Source organism: Phasianus colchicus, chromosome 1 (genome assembly GCF_987193195.1).
Source record: "Phasianus colchicus chromosome 1, bPhaCol1.hap1.1, whole genome shotgun sequence".
In the NCBI taxonomy this organism is placed as follows: domain Eukaryota; kingdom Metazoa; phylum Chordata; class Aves; order Galliformes; family Phasianidae; genus Phasianus; species Phasianus colchicus.
Window position 1 is genome coordinate 131,205,559 of NC_143436.1, and position 25,360 is coordinate 131,230,918.

The window sequence follows — 25,360 nt, forward strand, 5'->3', positions numbered from 1 at the left end:
TAGCAGGGGGGTTGAAACTAGATGATTGTTGTGGTCCTTTTCAACCCAGGCCATACTGTGATTCTATGATTTGTAATCCCTTAGCAGTAATGGCAACAACAGCAATAGCACAGAAGCACAGGAGAAGTATTCTGTATTCTCCTCTCAGTGGACTTAGCAGCTAGAAACCACAAGAAGAGGTGAGTTCGGGGGCTGCGAGCTCTCCTCGGTGAACCAGCACGCTGCCAGCCGCACCAAGGCCCGAGCTCAGCCCCTCCACAGCTCCAGCCCGAGCGGCGAGGAGGCTCCGCCACGCAGCCGGGCAAGCGGCTCCGCCCCCTGCGCGTTACCACAGCAACCGCTCGCCGCGTCTCCGCCGGGACGGAGGAGTTCTCGCGAGGTTTCGGCGGGCAGGGGCGGTGGGCGCGGGGCGGGCCGGAAGGCGTTGCAGATTTGAAGGTAGCGGCGGGCTGCGCCTTGTGGAGGTGGTGAGTGCAGGTTGCGTCTTCTTCGGGCGCCTTGGTGCTGCTTGTCCGCTTTTGTGCCGCGCCGCGTCACCCCGAGCGCTGCTGGGAGCGCGTATGCTTCGCGCTGGGCCGGGCGCGCGGGACAACGGCCGCTGCTGTGCCGTCAGTTGGCGGCTGTCCCGCGTCCCGCCAGTCCCGGGGCACGCAGGGCGCATGGGCGCGGCCGGCCCCGCCGCGGCTTGGTGTGGGCGTGGAGGCGGGCTGAGCAGCCACGTTGGTTTGTTTGTGGAGTTAGCGGAGCAACGTGGCGACCGGTTCCGGTGCTGCGTGTGGTACTGGGTCTCAAAAAGAAACGCGTGTGCTCGGCGTGATGAGCTTTTAAAAGCGCCAGTTCGATAACTTGGCTGGTAGAGAATTATAAAGCCCCTGGCAAAGGCTGAGCCTTGGTGGTAGCAGCGCGTTCAGGTGTTGGGTTGTGCTCGCTTCTCGTGTTCGTGTGCTCAGTCGTTATAAGGCTTCTCTGGTGGAGTGTTTGGAGTGACTTTGTGTAAAAGGGAGGGCTTGAAAGTTAAGCGTTTCCACAAGCATCTGGCAGTGTGAAGGCTAACGTGTCAAAAGTTAAAAGGTAGGGGAAGAAAAAAGAAAAAGAGGACTCACAGGGTTTAACCTAGCTAGTCAGTAGGTGGTTTGACTGCAGAGGTGGTGATGGTAACCTGTTCAAGGTTACTATTTCACTGTTAAGCCCTAGTGCTCTGGCTTCTTGAAGAGCATGTATTTTCTCAAGTGAACAACTGAGCTGAAATGATATTATTCCAATCTTCGGGTCATATAAAGCTGATAGGACTAAAGGTGATGGCCTGAAGGTTTGGTTTGGGTATTAAAAAAAACAACTTCTCAGAAGGAGTGGTGGTGCAGTGGCACAGGCTGCCCAGGGAGGTGGTGCAGTCACTGTCCCTGGAGGTGTTGAAGAACTGTGTGGATGTGGCACTGAGGGATGTGGTCAGTGGGCATGGTGGGGGTGGGCTGATGATTGGACTGAGTGATCTCGGAGATTTTTTTCCAACTCTTATGATTCTGTGTTGTTTCACAGTGGCTTTAAAAAGTGTAGAAGTTAATATCAAAATATTTCTGTTTGTGGACTATGAAGAAGCCCTGAGGAGGGATCTCTGGGAATATGCTTGGATAGAACTCATGTGGCAATATTAGTGTGTCATGGTGTGAGGTTTTACATCGAGCACAACTTTCAGGGTGAAAATTGAGCCTTCGGTCTCAGCTCTTGACTACAAGGATTGACTCATAAATCTTAGTCATGCTACCACCAAGGCTTTGCATAAACAGTTTGCTTATAGTTTCATAGTTATTATGAAGTGCAGCTGTATTTTTTGAAGGCTATTTGTTACAATGAGCGTGTATTTGAAGATATATTCTTGTAGGCAGCCCTATTTGAGGAAGTTAAACTGAAGTTTTTCTCCTCAATCTCCATCACTCGTGCAGTATGCCTTAAACTATTTGCTGGGTGTCATGGTTTTATGATTGATTTGTTTATTTATTTTTGTTGTTATTGATATTCCATGTCATAACATCTCGTAGTGCACTGAGAGTAAAAAAAATTAATGCTCCAGTTCCTTGGACTGTCAATATGTTCGGGTACCTGGTTCTCTGAGAACAACAACTATATATCCCAGAAGACATTCACTGTTCTATTCCTGTTTTCCCTCTCTTCCCCACCTGCCCTTTTCCTTTTTGGGCCGATGGGCCTGTAGGCCTTCTGTTCCATCGTAGGCACAGATAGATGTAGAGATAACACCATGACACTGGGCTTGACTAATGACTTATGCTTACAGAATGATTCTTTGCCATTGTAGTCACATGCTGTTGTGTCTCTCCCCACACCTGCTGCATCCTGTGAAGACATAATATTAGCACTTTTATTTAATGTTGTAGCTTTAACAGAGTTTGTTTTTGTTTTTCTTAATAGGAGTTCTTGATTCTGTGGGACACTGACAGTGAAGTGGAATAAGCAGATAATTGTCAAACCTTTATTTTGAATTTCTGCCAAGAAGGAGAACTTGTAGAAAATGCCACCTGGGAAAGTTCTACAGCCTGTACTGAAAATGAAGGTGGATGAACTCTTTTTGTGCTGGTTGAGTCAGCCTACAACTCAGCTGATGCTGAAGGACTGTTTGAAAAGAATCAAGAATGAGGAAAAAACTGAAATTGGCAGTGGAGATGCAGGAAACAGTGAAAATGAGAGGTTCACAACTAAAAATTCCAATTTAAAGCAAAGCATATTAGGAGATATCAGGCTGCCTTTGATGCCTTTCACTCCTCCTCAGCTTTCTATTTCTCTTCCATTAGCAACTTCAACCAACCTAAGGAACACATCTAATGTTAAAGGAACACGTAGGTCATCAGGAACCAGAGTTGTAAGTTTTGTTTCTTACTTATTACTCCTGTTTGTTGAAATGGAAGTGAATTCATGTTTATAGGTGTGGTGAGTTATGCAAGTAATGAGTTTCCCCAACAGGAGGTGTTGGGATTGGAGCAAAGCAGCAGCACAGAATGTGAAATATCAACATTAGCACTAATGGCTAAGCAGCTTAATGTTTCAAAAGACTGTCTTAGCTCCTTGCACATCTTCTGCTTTTTATAAGATGTGCACACTTGGCACAAAATGAAAAATGGATTGTTTTTATTTCCATTATTTTATTAATTTTTGCAGAGTAGAAAGCATCTTAAAAATGCCATATCCTGTACTTTGGTTTACCTGCCCTGTTTTTGAGCTACAATTTCAAATACCATGTATAATATTAATCTGTCTTGTAGCCAACTTGCATCTCTGTGTTCATTTTGGTGGATGAAGCATATGTAAGGAAAGATTAGAATAAACAATTATTCCCTTCTGAAGAATTACCCTCTGTGATAAGGTTAAGGCTAGTATCAAAATTCCTGTGTTTCTTAACGGCTATGAGCAAATGAGAAGTGGTGGAAAAGCTAGAAATCACCCTGTAAAAGAAAAGGAGGAAAAAAAGTACTGAAAGAACTTTTTACTGAAAGAAATGTCCTTATGTCTGTTGAACAGTGTCTAGTGTATGGGAGTGTGGTGGAGGTGTTGATGGTGGGTTTTCTTTTTAAGAGTTGGAGAGTGAAAGAAATAAACTTAAAAACCAAAACTTAGAAAGGCATAGGCATGATAGCCATGACTAACCAGGTATCATGCATGAAATATGTCTAATATTTTTATTTAAAAATTTAGCATTTTATCAGGCATGGTAGCTTATAAAGGGTATTTAGTTTACAAAACATCTCTTGTTTATAACATTTTTTGCAGAAAGTAGCCCAAGACAGGTGTCAGTGCTTCAGCTATCACATTTAGAGTAATGAGCCCTTTCAGTATAGATGTAATTGTGAATAAATGCGAATCACCATGTTTGTTTGCAGTGTTATTTTTATAAAATACTCTCTTGACTGCAACTATTTCTTGATCTGATGATGCCAGGCACTGTTGTTAGTACAAGACTCCAATTTGTCTCTAGTGAGTCTGCATATTAACAAAGTAATTGTTTTGGTACTGCATGGTACACTCAATGCTTCCTTTCTAAGAAGGTCTTGATTTATAATAGACAATGTCTTCTATGCATGAAAGACATCCCTGCCCCCAGCCTGATATTTTTCGGTGCAATCTACTTTCTAGACCTTTTAGTAAATTGTGAAAACAAAACTGGATAGAAAATGATCTGATAACTGATGAAATGAAACATTGCATATACAGTTTGCCTTATATCTAAGGAGTTGTTAACAGAAGCATGCTGTTTCTGCCCTAGTATTATCAATGTGTATACTGGTAATTCATAAGTGTTCATTGCTCCTGACTACTCTCCTTGTTTGATGAGTAACTCAATCCATTTGCCAAACATTATGTCCTAGGGAAGCCATCTCAGGAAAGAGTAGAATGGTTAGAGCTGAGAATGACTAAATATCAGTTAATTTTTGTCTGTTCCTGGTGTTCATTGTGTGTGTATATACCTCTATTTTTATACACTGAAGTAACAATGTGACCTCTGTTTTGTGCTAAACCATTTAATCTGAGGTGTTGGGTTTTTTGTTGTTTTTTTTTTTTTAATACTAATCTTCAAGTCTAGTTCAACACCCTGCAGTCCACGTTTCTTAGATTTAAGACATTACGCTTAGTATCTAAAACTTGCCTGCACTGTCCTTACCAAGCAGGGACATGTATGTGATGCATAATCTAGCCAGACAGCAAAGCACAATGATTTATTGACATAATTTTTATTTGTTCATACCATCATATTTCCTGTTTTAGTAAAAATGAAGAGAGCTAGCAGATGCTCAGTCTCTTCTTGTTTCGAACGAAAGTGACCAAAGGGGATTAGAAGCCACTACTTATTTGTTTGCCGTAACTTCTCTTCATGCACGTTGGTTGATTGCTTTAAGTAGATATCATAAAGAAGAACTAGAAGAGATTCATAAAGATGCAACGTGGCTTACTTAATTGGAATCATTTGCATAGTGCTGCGAAGGAACCTAAATGGATAGGTTGTTTCTTTCCTAGGAGTTGGACAGAGGGAAGTTTCCAAGCAATAAGGAAGTTATTTGAGGATTTATTATTCAGCTTAATTGAACTTTCATACAAAATGTTTCAAATCTTAAAGGCTTGTAAAATGCATTTGCAGCAAGCACTGGCTCTAAAGATACTGCCAAGAGTCACATAATTGCATATTCTGCCATGACTGGATTTTCTCACAGAAAGCTCTTCCTTCTTATGTGCTTATAAATTACCCACTGCAATGTCAAAAGTGGTGCATCTGGCTTTGTACATTTAATTATGGTTCACAAATTTAGCCACAACAGCTTTACCTATTTCATTTGAGATTAAGTAAATTTGAGGTTCTTGTTTCTGTGAATGAAGGGCAGTGTATCAAATAGCTTTTTTAAAAAGAAAAGGCTTGTTCTTCAGCTCTAGTAATAGAGATTTATATTCTTAGTAAGTCCTAGAAAATGCTAAATGTCAATGTGCTTACTTCTGTGTGCCTGAGGGTGTTATTAGAAAATGGTTTTCACGTCCCATCATGAAGAGCTGGAGAGTTATTACCTTTAGGATCATATAAGTCAACTGAGGCATCTTACTGAAACTTTTTTTACTGTATATGGGAATGCTGATAGAGCAGGTCACAGGCAGTAAGTTCATTTTATATGCTTTTTCAGTGTCATTGAGCTGAATCACTACATTTGATTATGGGTAATGTTGCTGTACAACTCTTTCTATCTCTTGAAAGTTGAAACTCTTCTGAAGGACATAAAACAAAGAAGCTGATAACAGGAGAACTGTTATCTTCGGGCCATAACTAGGTAATTATGAATACTTAGGAAGCGCTATTTTCATACTACAGGTTTCTGTACTTCAAATAACAAATACTGCAGAATAGGAAGCATTCTTGGAACACCAATCTTGAAACTAATTAGATAATTAAGCTTTAACACATAGTCAGCTGCATACAAGCATATGAAAACCCAAGCTGGTGTTCTGATGGTAATTGCTAAACAGTAATAAAATTACTGTAGTTGACAACTACTGTATTAAAGGAGATTTTATCTCTTTCAGAGGTTAGCTTGCATATGAAGTTTAAATTTCATTTTTATTCAGAAAGTTGCTACATGTTTTTGCTGACATACCAATGCCTTGTCAGAGAAGAATGTTCTGACTTTGGAACAAGATGAAGCCCTGTACTGGTTGGCAAGTCTTTTAGTTTCTTGGGTGATGAGAAAACCTACGTTGTCTGTACGGACAAAACATTGAGACACTTGTAACAAGGATTAATTTGTTCAGCTTGACAGAGTGCTTGAAGCCAGGTTCTGGAAGAGCACTAGTTCAGAATAGACTGCAGGCTTAATTTTCAGATATGTTGTGAAATCCAGACCAAACTCAGTAGTGGCAATTCGTCCTCGCGTGTTTTGTTGCAAGTGAAAACATTGTTTGTTTAGGGGTTGGATTTTTTGTTTGTTTGTTCATTTTTTTCCTCTTTGTTTGTCTGGTGTCACTCACAGTGAGTTCAATTTCTGGATGCATCTATTGTGCAAGCATAGTAATTGCAAAGTTCTGATAATGTGAAGGGCTTGATAGTGCCCAGTGTACTGCAGTTATATGATTGTGATTTGTAAAACCTTAATGTATTAAAATAACAAGAAATCAAAGGCGGAGAGGGACTTCAACAATTATCTTGAATGTTTTATGAGTGTAATATATAGGGGAAATTCTAGAGCTTCTAAACTTGAGGCTACTTGTTGCTGTAGTTTTCTTTCAACCTCTATTTCTACTGTGCATGGGTTTAACAGTGTTTCTGGCACGCTAGATTATCGTAAACATGGAAGATACACAATTGTGTGCTGTTCATCACATTGTCAAAAATACCAGGCCTCAAGGTCTAAAAGATGCCACAGGCAAGATGTTTAATCCAAACCAGCTGGTGTGCAAGGTATCTGGGGAAACAATTCACAGAATTTCCTATGGGCATTTTGAAAGGGGGTAGTGTGGAGAGATGTCATATGATCTGAAGAAGTTCAAAGTTATTTTCCATTTCTCTGCAGGGGCAACCTTCGACATAAAGGTACTTCTTAGACAGGTTTTTGTATAGCCTTTTCTTGATAAACATACTGTTCTGCTTGTTATCCTGTGAGTTATTGAAGCTTATTATCCCATATTTGTGATTTTTTTTTTTTTACTACTTCGATATATTGTAGCATGTAGCTTTTTTTCATCACTTCCATTCTTATCAAATTTCTGTTTGCAATTAGTTTGATTCAAATGTAGTGGTACTGGTAAATCCATCTTAGCTTAAAGGGAAGCTAAAATGAAATTGTTTAACATTAAGACAGATTTGAGTATAAGAACACTAAGAGTTGCTTATTGGAACAAATGAGCTCTTTGGATGACATGAGTCTCAGATCTGCACCCTTTAGATCAGTGGTGGGCTGTTTCCATGTTCTGCAGGTGTCTGTGCTTTATGTTTTGGGCAAACCACCACTAACAAGGAGTATAGAAAAGTAAGAGGAATTACTGTCTTTGAATCCAGGCAGCTTTTCACTCTGGTAGGTATTGAACTTTGATGTCGGTCTTGACATTTCAAGAGATTAGTCTTGTACCTTGTCTGCATCAGAATTGCTACCTAACATACCCTCATATCAGAAACAGGCTTTGTACTTAGCACTGGGAGACATGAGTTATGTTAAGATTGCACAATGCACTAGGTTATGTATGGTCTAACACATGCAGAGTTAGGGAGTGTATTAAGGAAATCTAGTGTTAGTAGTGCTATCTCCCATCACTGTGGTGGTGAGGTGGTGGATTTGGCTTCCAACTCAAGCCTGTGACTTAAAAGCAGACTGTAAATAATCTGGTATCAAGATGATATACTTCTGGGATGATAACAGTGTGCAATGACAGATGTCAGAAATAACGTTCACAGTGAAAGTCTTCCTATGGTGCCTACAAAGGAAGGATGGCCAGAAGTTAATAATAACGTCTGGAAGAGTGCAGCTATGGGTATTCCTAGATAATCATTACTAGTTTCAACTGTGGTGAAATAAGTGGTCAACGTAAGCAGTGCCAGTGTATGTTGTATATATTGTGGTATTTTTCTTAAGCTTTACTGTACTGAATAGTTTGGAACAGAAGAATCATTGTCTTGATTGGAGAACTAATGATTCATTTTATGTGAAAATGATGAACTAAAAGTTATTTACTGTTGCAGCTATTTTGGTACTGTCTTCTTATTACTGTATGTTGGACCCTGGGCAATAATAGCATTTAGTCTGTTCACATTCTATGCTTTTCTAAAAGAAATAGACGTGTCTTGTAGCCCTCATTTGAAGTGGCAACTGTACGTGAACAAGATATTTCTATCTTACTGGAAATTCAAAAATGTTGTATATGCTACCTGCTGTCTTAGACTTGTTGGTACTTCTAGTGATGGAAAAAATTGAATTCAGAATTATACATGGCTTTCTTTAAACTTAAAATTCATGTGACAAATCAATATTTTGATAAAATTGATAACTAAAAGATACTCTCTCCTATGTGAATAGCTATTGCTTAAAAGCAAACAAGCAAAAAATTGCTACATGAGATCATTACACATAGATACTTACTATGTCCAGTCTTTCAAAACATTTAATGACCGATGTAAAGCTACAATTGCATTTGAAATAGAAGTTTGTATTAACACGTAGGCAGTCTGAGAACCCATCTTAGATTTTTGAGAACCCTCCCACATGTCCTCTGCTTATTGTCAGCAAGAAATGAGGTTGAGGCCAAAGGTATGTATGAATTTACTTCAGTACAAAACAATTAATGCAGTTCATCCTATGAACTAGATAAACCTAGACAATGACTGTTCACAAGTAAAGGATTTGCACATGTAGCTGTCTTGAAAAATTGAAATGAAAGGCATCCTAAATAGTTTCATAAACTAGAAAAAATACCTGTTAAGCACTCTGTGTTCTCTGCAGTCTACAAGTGAGTGCTAAACTTAATGTTTTAGCTGTGATATAATACATAATTCCATTGTGTTGAGTTGAATTGTGTTCTTGTCTTCCAGTTAACCGCAAGCTAATGATAGTTGGTAGCTAAGATTAGTTTGTGTTCAATCAGCAATGGATACAAGTTAAATTTATTCCACATAAAGCTAACCAGCAATCAAATGATGTTTTCAGGTGTGTAGTGGTACTTCATGTTAGGTGTATCTCATTCCCTTAGCAATCACTCTTCTACCTAAAAATAAATAATAGCCTGAAGATCTAGAGCTGCCCTTGTACTCTTTCTTGATCACAGGCACTTGCAGTGATAATGGGTTCTTGAGGCTGTTATGTCCTTACTGCTTAATTTAATATGAAACTAGCCTTACATATTTGATCTATGTAGATCTTAACTGAGAACTTTGGCTGATTTCAGGCAACAAATAAAATCAATCGGAAGTGTGCAGGAAGCCTTTCACAACATGTGCAGGTGTAAGAAAGCAATGATTATGCAGGAAAAACTTGTGTGGGTGATGAGGAAAAGACAGCAAAACTGTCAATAAAATGTAAATGAAGGGCCTTAATCTGGGTGCTGTTGACATCACCTTGACAAAACAAAGTTTGCAGAGCTTACGAAACTGTTGGACTTGATCTATTTTTAGAATTCAGCAGAATCAAGAGAAATGTTTCTAAACAATTTTCTTCCCATAAAAGCTAGCTGTGTATTGATAATCAGTCTCATGTTAGTATTCATAAATGTACTTATTTTACAGCAAATACCTTTTTAAAAGTCTTCAGTTGCAACTTTGGAAACAAAAAGTTTTGAAATACAAGACCTTTCATTTTGTTCCACATTATTTATTTAAAGAAAAAAATCTTATTCTCCTTATTAAGCAGTATAGTTTTATAATTTCTATCATCTTTCTATTTCCTGTATCAGCATGGCAATATTAGGTTAAGAGACGGTCTTAATAGGCGTTCTATCAGAAATTCCACTGTTAAGTTATAATTTGCTGTCTTGCTGACTTTCTTGTAGAACAAGTGGGTCCGTATCTTAAGTTTCTTGATTTGTTATTTTTGCTTAAGGCCTTTGGGGAGTGAAATCCAAAGCAAAAACATATGCAGGAATCTTTCCTGCAGCTGTCACTTACTCAAAATTGCTGTCTTGTGATTTCAGGGACTAAGTTACATGAGGCATTAGCTTATGTTGCTTGCGCTGAAGCAGTGATTGTGCTTTCACAGACAAATCATTTTAGTTTTGGAAATGATTAATTTAAAATTCAGTTGATGTAAAATGAGGTATTGAAAGTTAGTGCTGTGTTTAGTAAGTTGCTCGACAGTTGAGGATCATAAATTTTTTATTATATCGGATTACTCTGTCAACTTCTAAAGTAAGGTAACAGTTGGTAAAAGTTACCAATCTCAAAATGAATAGGTATCCAGAGTGGTATGTGTGACTTTGAAAAGCTGCATAATGCATAAATAAGACTCCTTTATAAAAGTTTGTCTACTGTGGCAAAATCCAAATGGTATTCTTAATCAGCTTGACTCTTCATTTCAGTATATTCTTCACTTCAGAGGCATACACTGGTAAACTTACATATGTATGAACAAATGTAGCTTCCTCTGTGGATAAGCCCCATCAGCATCATGGTTCATTTGAAAAACAACGTCCTATTAGAACATGTGTAACTTTAATTTGTATGAGCTGTAGGAGAGATTTTTTTATTATACCCATCTGCTTGATAGTTACCTTAGCAGCATCAATTTGGGTGTGCTTCTTTTCATGATCTGATGAATAGTGTCCTCTGAAGATCATGAAGAGTAAATAGGTTCCACCTGTGGAGTACCATTCCAATGACCTGCTTCCACTGAATCTCTGTTTATGTTGTGCATGGAAAAAATAATGTAAGAACTGATAATGTTTTCCAAAGATGGTAAGAGATGGCAGAGAACATGAAAATTCTTAACACTATATATATTATCCATTAACCTTTGGTCCTCATTTTTATTTTATCCAGTGCTGACACTTGCTGAAGTTAGTCTGCCAGATGCAGTTAGCAATCTAAAACGTCCTGTGCTATGTCTTTGGAGTCCAGGCAGTGTAATCATAGCAAGGTGACATGTATCTTATCTTGCTTCTAATCTAACAACGGCCTGTGCATGGTGTACATACATGGCATTCTTCTAGTAATGTGCAGAGAATCTGATCAGATCATCCTTCCTGGTCTAGCAACATGTATCTTGCATCTAATTGGTGTCTTGCTGTTCACTGTGTTACCTCCTAAAAAAAAACCTTCTAATTCTCGCACAACTGTGGAAAGAACATCCAAATGTTGTTCTGTCAACTGGGCAAGCTGTTTAGGCTCAGGGTCTTAATGATGCTCATTCAAAGAAAGTTAGGGATGAGTAACAATACTCTATTATTCTATTCATTTCAGGAGTACATTGTCCTCTTGTTCTTTTCTCATACAGAGCAGTTTTAAATGGGTGGATGCTAGCAAGAAACAAGTTAGATAAGGGTCTGAAGAGCATCAGTTCCATCAGTGTGAGAATAAATAAGCTTCAACTTTATGTATCCTTATTTCATAGTAGAGACATATGTTTTAGTCAGTGAGAATAAAAATTGACATTTATGAATTCAGTCTCAGTAGGTTCACCCCAACCCTGAGTGGATCAGCTTGTCAACAGGCAGTCTTGGTTGCTTATGCAGTTATTTGGATAAAAACATAATTTTCTGTGCTACATTCTTTTTGTTCTTTTATTTTTCCATTCTCTAGAAATGTCCCATTTTACATTACTATCTGTCTAAAATTCACAATCAGTAAATCTTGCCTCGCTTTCCTGATAGGGAAATATTTTGTTTATTGCTCCTAGAATCATAGAATCATAGGATGGTTTGGGTTGGAGGGGATCTTTAAGATCACCTAGTTCTAACCCTCTGCTATATGCAGAGACACCTCCCTTTAGACCAGATTGCTCAAAGCCTCATCAAGCCTGACCTTGAATACTTTCAGGAAGGGAGCATTCATAACCTCTTTGGGCAACCTGTTCCAGGGTCTCACCTCCCTCACAATAAAGAATTTCTCCCTAATATGTAGTCTGAATCCACCCTCTTCCAGTTTAAAACTATTTCCCCTCATCCTGTCCTTATGCCCTTATATAAAGTTCCTCTCTTACTCTCCTCATAATAGTGTAAAATAACACATGTGGCCAACTGTGACGTTCCCTCATTCCTACAAGGATGTTTTCCCCTACAAAGACACTTTCAAAGAGAAGTGGGAGTTCTAGAATTCTGTCTAAGCAGAGCTATTCTTCAGTCATTTATTTAGACTCCTTTTTGCTGGAAGTTATGTAGTACTGTTAAGCAAAAAAGTACAGCAGATGCTACTGAGTCTGTGTAGGCTGTGTTTTCTCACTCTGTCCATCATAAAATCCAATCTGACTGCAATTGACATCATTTTTTAATCTTTACCCACATTTTTCATTCTTCTTTAAGAACTGCTAGTACAGCAGTGGTCCAAAGACCTACTACTGTTTTGCATGTTTTAAAGATCTGCAATAAATGATGCACCTACACAACTAGAATCACATTTACTGAAGTGCAATGTCATTTGCACCTACTGTTGTGCAGTAACTCTGACCAAAAATCATTTGGTCAGTTGAATGTTCAGTCTGACCGTGGAACTTGACAGTAAGGAGTGGGGAACCAAATAATTAACAGTCAGATACCTGGTATTTACCCAAATAATGGAGCTCTCAGTGTATCAAAGGTCAGGTACAGACTTATCTGGTCTAGAATTGGCTCTTAATATTATTAAATAATGGGAAATCTAGTCAAAGTCTTTTGAGAAGACAGAGGCAAAAAAATAAAACAGCATTTTAGGGTTATTTGTTTTTTTGGAGGCTGTTTTGTTGTTGTTTTTGGTGGGTTTTTTTGTTTGTGTGGGGCTTTTTTGTCTAGCAGAGAATTATTGCTTTTATCTATCTGTGTCTGTCTTCTGGTATATTTATTAGTTTCTTCTTTGCCTTTCCTGCCATGTAGTTAGTATATTTTGCTCAGCATCTTTAGCTGCTGGACTCCTTTTTTGATATATCTTCCTGAGCTATTTACTTATACCAACAGTGCATTTTTCTCCCTTTTAGATACCTGAAAAATATCCTTTTTATTAAGTTTGTCATGTTATTCCATCTGTTTCCTGTATTCAGAAAGATGTTACCTTGCCTTAGTTATCTTTACTGCTCTTTTTTGTCCCTCACTAGTCAGTTACTTTTGTACAAGGCTTTACTAGCTGTACATGTTGACTGTTGTAGAGATAGGACAGTTGTTTCCACAATAAACCCAGGACATACTTGCATTTCTGCAGCATGGCAGGCTGAGGAGGGGTTCACTTACTCTGCACACTGTTACCATTGAGCTCGTTCATGCAGCCCTGTGTATACTGTATCCAAAGGCCAAACAGGCCTTCTGTCACTTTGGTTCAGGTGTAATTGGGTTAAGATCTGGCAACTAGGTTTTGTACAGCTGAACACAGCACATAACGCTGCTGAACACTGAAACACGTTGAGTTTCTTTTCTTTGAAACTTTTGAATGGCTGGATGTGGGTATTTTTTATAGTATTTGAGATTGGTTTCCTATAATCTCCTGAGACTTTAGATCTACTATCAGCATATGCTTTTGACTAGGAATTGCATTTTGTCGCTAAACATTTAAGGTTTTTTGGGATATGATTCAGATTTCTGTTTCTTCCACGTTACCCAAAACATCAGTGAGCTGTGTCCAACTCAAAAGCTTTTGTGTTGCAGCTGCGTAAATACTGTGCTGCTATTGCACATGCTCAGGCCACTGTTAAAGTGGTAAACTCCTTAACCACAGTCCCTTGAGTCACTTCCATTCACAGTGTGTATCTTTAGCTTTGGAAGGAAGCTCTGAGCATGCATCTTCCCTTCTGTTTATCTAGCTTATAATAAGCTGCCAGGATGCTTGAACGGCTTTATGGCTGGCCTCCAGCCCTTCAGTCAGGAAAATATTTTGCTTTAGCTTCTGCTGGAGAGAATTCAGATTCAGGGGGAATGTAACACTACACCTGGATGTTCCTTGTCCAAGCTGGATGGAAGCTGACTTTCCCTTTCTCCTGTGACTAATTCATGACTGAGAAGGTTAAAACTGATCTTAAGGGGCTCTTAACTGCACTGCTTTAAAAGTACTCGTACCTTCCTAAATACAGCAAAACAAAAACCCTTTCTGTTTAGATGGTGAGAAGGGGGTGGTTAATACCTGCCACTGTACTTACTCCTCACAGTGTATTGCAACTAAATGTTCACTTAGATGTAGATTTGTTGTATGTTGCAGCCTGTATGCTTTTGAAAACTATACATGCAGGTATGTAAGTAACTACTAGATTGGAAACCAAACCAGTGGCAGTAGGGCTAATACAGCGTTAAGCTAACTGTAGAATTGATATTATCAGCTAATTCTGGCTACAAAATGGTATCATAACAAGGAAACACAGAATATTCAAAATATTGAACAAAATATACTAGTAAATAGTGATAGGCTCAGAGCTCCATTTTAAAGAGGGTGTAAAATCCACAACTCTTCAAACTGGGGTTGAAAACACCAGTGTCTTACTAAGGGTCCTTCAGGGAGATTCAGGTGACTAGGAGCTTCAGTCCCCTAGCTTAACTCTGTGTGGCAGTCAGTCATCTTAATGACAAACAGCCACCTCAAATAAGAGCCCAGTTGTAGTAGTGAACTCGTGCACATCACCTTGTGAGAAGGGGTGAAAATCTCAATTTAGGTAAGCGGATACCTTTCCTTACATATCTTTGTTCTCTAAAAGAAGGCCTTTTTCTCCCTAACCTGAAATGCAATCTGCTTTGCCTGTGTGCAACACAACCTTCCTGACCTTCCCCAAACATCTCAGTCTGGAATTGGTATCTGCTGCCAGAGTAGGATTCTTCTCCTACTCTAAGACCTCAGTCCCCCATCTCAGGTTCCAGGCATGCTGCTGTTGTGTGCACACTCGCTGCTCTCTCCTGGCTTCTTCGTGAGTCAGGGTTATAGCTTAGTTGATCTGATCTTCCTAAGAGGCAGTGAGTGACAGCTAGATTTGCTCTGTGCAGTTTGACAGTCTGGTCATGCCAAACACAACATGTCTGACTCCTGCCTAGTCAATTCCTTTCTTGTTCTTCTACTTCCGAGAGAAATAAATATCTTCATAACAAGTTGCAATAAAGAAACAGGTGGGAAATGCTGGTCACTAAATTAAACTCAAGAAAACAGACTTTTTGTCAGCATTTACTTCCTAGTAGTATCTGATAAAGTAAAAAGGAACCAATTTAGACAAGTTGTGTTTCACTAGTACCTTTTCAGTTTCTTTTTTCTGAATCTCAGAGTCTGTTGTCGAGTTTCACTAAATTGATCCATGACAGTGGCTATGAATAGAAGAATTAGGCTAAAGATCATAAGCACAGTGCAGAGCTAAAATAATGTCAAATTAGTCAAATAAGAGAAAACTTGAGCTTTGTAGTGAAACAGTTGTTCTAGTGTTTTTTGGTATGTGTACTTCTTTATCTAATCAAGAAAGTTATTTAAAGCATGAGGGATGAAAACATCATGACTGGCTCTATCTTGTCATTCAGTAGATTTGCTTTTGCATGACTGGTCAGAGGTATCAAACAGGCAATATTCTTAGAGAATTTAAGGGGCTATGAGTATTTACAACTTGATTTTATAATGTGAAAACTTTCAGTTATCATCTAATATGCATCAGGCTGTAGAAGAGGATGGATAGGATACGGTGTCACTTGAATTTCTGCAAAAACTAATCACATTCCTGCTTCTGGGAAGGAGATTGCTGTGGTCTGAAAGATTGCATTATTCCTCATAAAATGCATTTGAGATTCATTTAACTGAAAAGAGAGTGTAATGGTACCTAACTCTAACTTTAGTGCTTTTGAAATTTGATAGACATGCAGTGTAACACATAGGAGTTTTTATAAACATCAGTATCTATTTGAGCAAGAAAAGTGTCTCCTGTCAGCTTTGCTCAGATTTTGTTGCATCATTGATATTTCTAACGTACTTTTTTCTGTAAAAGCATTTGCCTCAGTGCTGCTAGTATCTTCTGCCATGGTATTTGGGTGATCAGAATCTTATGATACAATAACTGACATCTAGATGAATGCAGAAAATGTTTCATGAAGCTAGTTGAGCCACTCCGTGTGAGTTTGCAGCTTTTTCTGTTGTCGCTTTCCTTTTTTTTTTTTTTTGATGTAATAGGATTCCTGCTTAAGGGCTGAAGAGCTTAGAAAGAGTTGAACTGCTGTTTAGTAAGCCTTCGGTGAGGTACTTCATTGAAGCTAGACAGTGAGTGTTTTGTGACAGAAGGAAAAGCTGAGGGGGATGGGAGGAGGAGGAGGAAGCTACGACATGACCACGGCTGGCCTCTTCACATTCCTCCAGGGCTTGCTTTTTTAAAATTGGAAGCTGCTTTTATAGATGCTGCTCCAAACAGGTTTGGTTTTTTCCATACTATCCCGTTTAGACTTTGGAATGCATGTATGAAAGGGCAGGCCCCCAAAGTGACTTTCCAATCTGTTTTCGTGATTCCAGCCAAGTTCCCTTTAATGTATGGAGCAGGCGAAGTTGAGCTGACTCTCTCATAATATCACGGAACTCAGACGCAGCTGCTGCTTTAAGTGGCACTGTGTGATAACACAACAGCTCTGCTATTTACTGGGACTCAAGTGCCTGGACTGGCACACAGAGACATTATATGAAATCCGAAAGCATGAGGATAAAGGAAATTTCTTTGCGGCAAGATCCTGATCTAAGGAAGGAGTTGGCACTGCTAGCTCGAGGATGTGATTTTGTTTTACCTTCTAGATTCAAGAAGAGACTGAAAGCTTTTCAGCAGGTCCAGGTTTGTCTTTCAGATCTTATGCAATTAAGTTACTGTAGTTAATTGTGCTTCTTCAGCCACACAAATTTCAGGAAATACATGTGAAAGTTCTTGCTCAACTAGCAGTGTTTCAGTAGGTTTCTTATCTGGTGGTGTCTCTGTTTTAGAAGACTATGCAGGTGGTTCTCTGCAAACAAACAAGAGGCAGGAGGGCTTACTGAATCGTGTAGTGTAGATAAAGTGTGATGTTTGCACAGAGGTGCATGCAATTAGGTGTTGGTGTGCTTAATGCCATTAGACTTCTATGATCTGTTTTCCATAATCTGCATGCATTTTTTTCCTGGGGTTTTAATTTACCTTTTACTGAAACTAGGCATATAAAATTGGCTGTAACTGTACTAACTCAAACAGAATATGTTGAAAGGTGCTTTCTTACTTAGGTGATGACCCTGAAATTCCTTATATTGTTTACTTCATTTGAGTTTGGGAGAGATCAGTTGTAGTAGCTCTGTGGCAATATGTGCCTCTCTGCTCTTTTGCAACAGTGAGTTAAATCCACCATTTTAAAGTGAGCTCACAATTGAAAATAGAAACATTTGAAATGCATACTTAGTAGGAAAACTTAAAGTGAATGTTTCAAAGAGATTTTTTTTTCTAGGAGAGGGGCAGAGGCTTTCAGCTGCTTTATTGGAAAGTTGATATTTCCTTCACCACCACCTACCTTGTGTTTTGGTGGTATGTGAATTCATTCGCTTTGTCCTTACCTCACCTTCACTTCTAATTCATGTACTAAAGGTACATCCATGACAGCATGTATGATGTTTGTTTTATACTCCTTTTTAAATAAGGGAAATTTGGCATTCAAATAAAAATCACATTGTCTTTGGATTTCTGGCTTTTCCAATCATTCTAAATATAGCCTGCTACATAATTTTGTATTCAGTGCACTAGTGTCCCTTTCAGGTGACCTTCAAGAGAGGGCCATGGAGCCCCGTGATGGTAAAAAGGTATTAGGGTGGTATCTGCTATGTTGTTATTTCAATTTTCTTTCAACTGAGTTTTATAAGCAACTTTTATTCCCTTGCTGAAAGCTGAGTTCAAGTGCTGACCCCCCTCTGTTTTATGCCATTCAACGTAAGTTTGTGAATGAAAGTATTTTGCTGCTTGAACTTTTGATGATGAACATCAGAAACTACCAAAAGAAATGAAAATTATATCCTTTCTTACCCAAAAGATAGCAGTTAATATTTAGGAACCTCAGAGTTCAAGGTGAGCTTAGTTTAGTTGTGGCATCCTGCTGCAAACAAACGCTGTTATTACCATGAGTGGTGCCCCTTAACTCTGTCTGTCTTCCAGCGAATGATAGTTGGATTGCTTGAGCTTGTACGAGGTTTTTTTGTTTTGAACTTGGAAAGATTTCAGTATAGTAGGATAATGCATGTCTAAAAGCAACCAAATCCTTAACAAAACACCTTGTCTAATCTGTAGTTTTTTTTCTATTTTTATATGCTGCAACAATGAACAATCATTTCTCATTTTTAACTGGCTTTGCACTTTCTTGGTAAATGGCAATTGTAGCATAATCTACCTTTGGCCACTTAATTGTATTACAGACAATATTGTGTGGGCAGAACAGGCTTAATAGGAGTGTAAAATTAATCTTGCATTTTTCTTTGCTCAATTTGATATATTTCATTTGAGGTTCCTCATTAAATGGTACTTTCCTTCTACTTCATAGTACTAAGGAGAACTTCTTGGAAGTAAAAAAAAAAAAAGTGTTGCTAACTGTTGGTGTGGAAAGTTTGTTTACTTGACACTAATATTAATTTCAAGTTGTGCCTCATGGGTCAAGTGCATTTCAAAGAGCAGTTGTTTATCTTCTACTACATAATCTTTAAAGAAATTTCATGTTGAAATGAAAAATTGCTTAGACTCCTTGTAGAACAACTTGATCTACAGTTGCTGAATTTCATTGCCATCAGAGTTTAGTTTCCTATGCTACTGCAGTGTTGGCTTCCAGGCAGAGCAGACAGTTCATGTATCTGATGTAAAATCGAGCAGAAATGAAGGTCAACCTATTTTTCTGTACTCTTACTATACCTTTGTAACATTCCCATCAATGAAGTTTTGGTAAATCGTTAGACAAATGTCAGATTCTTGTTAGGATGTTTAGTGCTGTGGAGCTAACCTCTTAAAGAGTAATGGTAGTGGATATTGAGATGGAATGTGTGGCTTTACATCTGCTCTGAGGTGTTTTGGAGTGATTGTGGGTCTTGCACATACTCCAGGAATCCTGAAGCAGTAGTTTTTGCGTAGAGCCACACAGGTTATTTGTAGATAGTCCTCTGCCTTTTGGAAAAAGAGTGTAGCAAACTAGCTGTATGTACATCTTTAAATAGGCAACCAATGGTGAGATGGGGTTGCATTTATTGATGGAAATTGATAAAACTGAGCAAAACAGGGCTTCCTGGGAAAATCAGTTCCTCAAGAACAGGGTAAAAACAACATACAGCTGTTGGAGTGCTCTGTGTTTTGGGGAACTGAGTTTTTGAGTAGTTGATTTTGAACAGAACTAAATTGAATGTGAATTCATCTTCTCACATTGGCTGTTAGAATGACCATTTTCAGACAATTTTATATCTCCAGAATATAGTGAACTGAAAATGTAGCACTTGAAGACACGCTGTGTCCATCTTGCTCATCAATTTCTCTGAAACTTTGGAGGGAAACTATCACTATGTCAAATGGACTGGCAACTTAAAGATGTGAACTGAAAGGCTTATTACCAGCTGGTAGCAGAGCTGGGTATTCTAGCCACCAGCTGGTGACATCCCTACCTGTCAGAACTGGAATGTAAGCAGGATCATTACCCAGGCTATTTGAAGAAAATACATCTGAAGTTGAAAACAAAATATTAGCAGAATAAAATATATCTATGTGCTTACATATGTGTACATGCTTACGTATGTGTACCTTAGTGTTAGTTAAACTAGGAAAATCGGTGGTTCTGTATTTTTTTATTTAATCTCATACTGCTGTGGTGTAAATCAGGTGAGTTTTAATGTGAAAACTGGGCTTTTTAAAAGCCAAATAAATTCATGCTGAATGTGATTATTTAAAAACTGGAAAATTGCCCTAAATCTTGAATTAATCCTTTAAATTTCAGTTCCAGGACCAATGCTGGCATGTTCTCTGATATTTTAACTGCATCATGCCTTCAGCTGCTGTTACTGCTTGGTGATCCCCACAGCTGAATGCGTCACACCTCAGCGTGGAAATGGCAAGCCTTTGGTTCTGTGGCCACCTGTTAATGATACCAAATGCTGCTTACGCGTGCTATTTATGTCAGCTGAATGTGAGATATTTCAACTTCTCCACTGTGCCTACAAGATTAGCTTTCCTCCTGAGTGAAGTTAGATGTTAGTGCCTCTTGATTGCTTTTGCACTCCTCTGTTAGCAACGTGTTCTTTAAACTGCTTTGGCACGTTTATAATGACAACAGATACAGAGCCTGTGGGAGTTAATGTGTGCTGTGCTGATGTGTGGTTGTGCTGCAGTGCACTGATTCTTCTAGTGATTAATATAATGTTCCAACTTCTGAGAGAAAGTAAATTTCGAGAAGCTTCATTGAGGCAGTTGGTTTTACATCTGTAGTCATTAGAAGTCACTTATGTATTAGTTAGAGGTCTCCAATAAGCCAGTTTTCCTAACAGGGTCTTTTTCTACCATAATCTTCGTTTGGAAACCCATTAGCAGCTTTTGGGGGGTGGATGGAGGAGTAGAACAAAAAGTGTTTTGGGGGGGGATGGGAAATAGGAGTCTGACTCTAGCTGATAGCTATGCGTGATATTAGTTTGTTGATATAATGCCAATTTATTACAGCAGATGCCAGCATTTAAGACAGAATGAAAACATCCATGCTGCCCACAGAGACTGCCTTGTTAAGATGAGAGGTTTCCCATAAATGGTGCATCACTAATGGCTTGCCAAGCCTTAGGCTTTAGCTGTTTAGAGGAAGCTGTAAGCAAACTGATGTTTTTTTCTCACTTTTGCAATAGAGACTCCTGGTACGAGCTTCAAATGTACTGGCTCCATTGTGGCAGCACCTTCCTTACCTGCTTGTGGCTGGCACTAAATTTATGCAGATGTGTATTGCTTCTGTAGAAAAGCCAATATGGTGCTTACAGCTTGCCTGACTTGCGTTGTGATGAAGTGTAAATGTCTGTACCTTCTGCAGATAAATCCTGACCCAACAATTCAGAGATTGAGGAGTTCTCATGTACTTTTCCCTCTTGGAATAAAAGTTTTACTGCCTTTTCTCCATTATAACATACCCTTACCTTTATAATCACTAACATTGCTAACAGTATGTGTCCTCTGTCAGTGGTACCAGTTTGTTTCCTAGAAAGCCTGAAACAGTTTGTTACACTTCTGTAAAATATCTTTCGACTTTTATATGATCAGAGAGATATGTGATTGCTTTCACAGTCATCTGAATCAGAATTGGTTGGGGCATTTCCAGACTGAAGCTAACAGGACACTTACTGCAATTGCTGACTGCAGCTCTGTAATGAGGCTGAGTTTATTTGATAATTTTTCTTGAGTAGATTTTTTCTAAGCTCAGTTGCATTGAGTGACTGAAATTTGTTGTAAACACGGAAGGCTGCAGAGTTTACAAATTAAGTGGATGTCTGTCTTAGCCCTATTTGTTACTTCTGATGTTGAACTGATGGCCTGTCCTGTCAAGGGCTGTTTTCCATAGACAAATGTTAGAATTGCCTGAGGTAACTGACTGTCAGTTTTTCCCCATTAAAATGATGTTTAGTCAGTCATGACTCCTTTGCAGGTAGTGAGTCCCAGTGTGATCTGCTAGCTGTGTACAATCAAAATGATTATGTACTAGGAGGGTCTTAGCAGCTAGTCTCCTGAAAACAGTTGAGGTGACAGAATGTGCCAGTTAAAAAATAGGAATACTGATTTAACCTGTGATCAAAGTATTTTCTAAGAAAGCTGCAACTATATGAAAAATTGGGTACGTTATTGACTTGGATGCTTCATTTGACATAGTTCATAAAATGGAGAGTGCCTGATAACAATTCACAGCCATTAGCGCTGTTGTACTACTTCTGTCTTAGCACAAAATATAGTAGAGGTTGCCTTTCTTTACCTGGATTTTTTTGATGCTTTTTTTCTCCCTTCTCCCCATTCTATAATCCATTATCATTTTCAGAATAGGCAGAGGAAGCAAAATGTGTTTTCGTTGGTTAGTCACTGCAAGCTCTTAAAGGATTCTACTACATCCAAAGGCTTTGGTAAAAGTTCTGTCAGTAAATAAAGCAAATTTCTCGCTGACATGTGAGATACCTTCTCCCCCAAAAGCCACAAGCACATGAACAGAATGTAACTACCTCTTCCTTCTGCTATTCCACTTGTGCCCCATCCCAAGGCATTTCTGAATAAATCATGACACTCTTTCTAACTGAAGGACTTTTTTATTGCTGAAGTTCTATGTAACTACGCAAAAAAATAGATAAAGGCAGCCATACCTGGGGGAGTTTCTACAGCAATAATGTGTTTGCAGTAGCAGGACTGCATTACTTGGTTTCAGCTATACCAAATTGCTACCAAACCTACCAAATCAGGATTGTCTTTTAATTTCCAGAATCATAGTTGCGGAACTCAGGTATGAAATCTGTTAGTGCAGTGTCTACAATACTGAAAGCGAGGAGACTGGCAAGCATGTGCCTTAATGGTTAGGTATCATGCAGAAAAGTGATGTTAATGTACCTCTGATGGAGATACTAATTAAAATCATGTTTTGGTCATTTGAAAACTTCCCCTGTGCTTGCATGTTTATTCCACGTTACTTCTGCGTATGTGGATGTAATACATCTTGTCCGAGGTGGCGTGCTTCCCACTGAATGTATTTTTATTGCACAAGATGTTATGTATGGAATGTATTTCATAGCTCTAGGTGGAAACTTTTCCTGGATTCCGCTACCTACTATCTCCTCCTACAAGAGAATTAACATGCTATCCCAAATAAACCTGTGCAGATGATCAGGACAGTGCATGCTCTGCTAAAATACTTAGACTTTTTAACGTAGATTTCTATTCAGTGGCTTTCTCACGGGGCTTGTGTTGACTGTTGAAGTGTGGCTTGATAAATCAAAGGAGAAAAGAATTACTGATAGTTCTACAGGTATCAAAACGTTTTGGAGCAATTTTTTTAAGCTTTAGTAAGACTTCTAAGCCTATGCAGCAGTGGTGCTTGCCATGGCAATTTCACTCAAACTTCTTTCTCTAGCTATGATGTGATAAAGAGTAAATAGCTGAAGTGCTTGTTACTCTGCTATCTTGAGACTGAAAAGGGGGAGAAATTTGATTCATCTAGCAAGCAATTAACATCTCTTTTCCTCAAAATCACAAGCTGCCACACCAACATTATTTCAGTGAGAAAATAAATATTATTCTAGTTTGTTAATAAGATGGATTTTCTAATGTTAAATCGTAGAATTAATGTAGATTCATATCTCTGCAACACAGTAGACAGATTTTTCTGAAATATCTGAAGTTGATACTTGCTCTTGGCATGGACCGCATGAGAAGTGTGTTACTGCACTAGAAGTACAATAAGATTTGATGTTGAGTGTTTAAAAGTAAGTAAAATCATACAAATCAGGTTTTCTGAGCTTTCTATTTGCTATTTGGCCACCAGCTGTCAAAACAGTAAGGGTTTTGCCTGACCTTAGCAAATGGAAGACGGTTCAGACCAATTAGGTTCATCAACTGCTTGATCTCAAGCTTATGTTAAGTATCTGCACTATGAGCCTCTGAACACAATGAAGCTGACAGAGTTATGTGAAAGGTTGTCCTTTATCAGAGTTGGTTGTGTGCACTTACAGCAAATAAGAAATTGAATATATTTTTTAGGATGTGATACTCTAGTTCTAATTTCATACTTGCAACTGCAAGTTGCAGTGTAAGTCTAGAGTCTTCCTTAGACTTCATATTTACTAGTGTAAATTCCAGAAGGTGTCAATTCCAGAAACTCCAGACTGCTTCAGTTCTGCCAAAATGGGACAGTGTGATAGATGGCTCAGTTGTTGGAGTAAAGTCACTTTAAAATTAGGGGCTCTCGTTTGTACTGAATGACAAAGCCAAAAGACCATACCCTTTTTTATAGAAATATTCTTGAGGGTCAACTGCCAAGAACATGCATAAATCAGATGAGAACGATAACAGTCAATCTGTAATAATGAGAGAGTGCAAAACCTGGCACAGCATCAGGAGACACCCAAAGTATTTGCCAGGGCAGAATTTCAAGGTGAACTAAGAACTGCAACACGGACTGTGCTGGGTGAGTTACGGAACAGTTGTTTCCTTATATTGATTCATGGGATCAATATGTATAAAATCAGAAGCAGTGTAACTTAAAGTACTTTTCTTCTTCCTGACAGCATATGGCTTTATGGAATAGTGTATTCCTTTTTCTATTGCCTTTCACTCACTGTAGCACTAATTTCAAGTGACTACAGGCCAAACTGGATCAGGGGACTGATCTGAGTTAACACTAACAGCAAAAGCAAGCCAATTTAAAACTCTGTCAGGGCTAAAATTAATAGATGTTTATCTCTTACTGTGGAAAGAAGAGCATGTATGATAAAATTAGTTTTTATAGCATGTCCAAAAACAGCTGCCACATAATAACCGAAGGCTTGGAAGAAGCAACTGGGACTAAAGCATTTGTTTCAAGAGGACTTTTGCACGTACTGCCTGACACCATTTTTGGCATAGGCTCATTCTCTGTAGATGTGTCTCTAAGCTTGGCCATCCATGCGCATTTTAGATTTCTGATTATGTTGAAATTAAATGCCATCTTAGCATAGTTTTACAAGTAACGTAGGCTTATTTCAAACAAAATCACCTTAGTGTTCCTCTTATCTTCCTGAAGTTAGAATCATGTTGCTTCTAAATGGCACCAACTGTGGGGAAACCAGATGAGAGCAAGTAAGTGTAAGGTTGCTTTTCAGCAATCTTGGTGCCTCAGGGCTCCACTGCTCTGTGCTACCACTGGTACAGGCACAAAGGTCAGTAAGCTCTAGAATCAGGAGGTACAGGGATACTGTGGATTGGCTTGCCTTGATGCCATGCTGTGAAACTTCATTGTAAGCTTTCAGACTAAATTACTGTTCTCAAGCTATTTTTCAGAGCAGTAGCTAGATTTTACAGAAAGAGTCTGCCTGAGAAAAAAAAGTTTTGAAAGCTTTAAATTGTCAAAGGAGTCTCTTGTTAAGCGTATGAGGCTGAATGGGAAATAATACAGCCAGTAAGTTCTTGGAATAATAAATCTGTCAGTATGGTTTGGCTAGAACAGGGGAAAAACATCACTGCTTTAAAACAGATAATTGGAAATCCAAATGTCTATTACAAGATCAAGCAAGATGATGTTACAGAAAATAAGTTTTCCTGGG

At 38.7% G+C, this 25,360-nt stretch overlaps 1 protein-coding gene across 6 annotated transcripts in view; it reads left to right on the top strand.

The window, feature by feature from the left end:
* Positions 1-382: 382 nt before the first annotated feature.
* Positions 383-25,360, top strand: part of PPP2R3B (protein phosphatase 2 regulatory subunit B''beta) — a 48,593-nt gene continuing 23,615 nt past the window's right edge. For 2 of the 6 annotated variants that reach the window (XM_090126382.1, XM_031596163.2), the window contains exons 1-2: positions 383-467; positions 2,425-2,872. In XM_090126382.1, the coding sequence (XP_089982508.1) occupies positions 2,525-2,872 (348 nt within the window). In that variant the 5' untranslated portion in view covers positions 383-467; positions 2,425-2,524. Of the gene's footprint in view, positions 468-489; positions 779-859; positions 1,072-2,424; positions 2,873-16,557; positions 16,908-25,360 lie in introns of those variants that run through there. The other 4 variants (XM_090126395.1, XM_031596162.2, XM_090126403.1 and 1 more) reach the window with 4 other exon arrangements.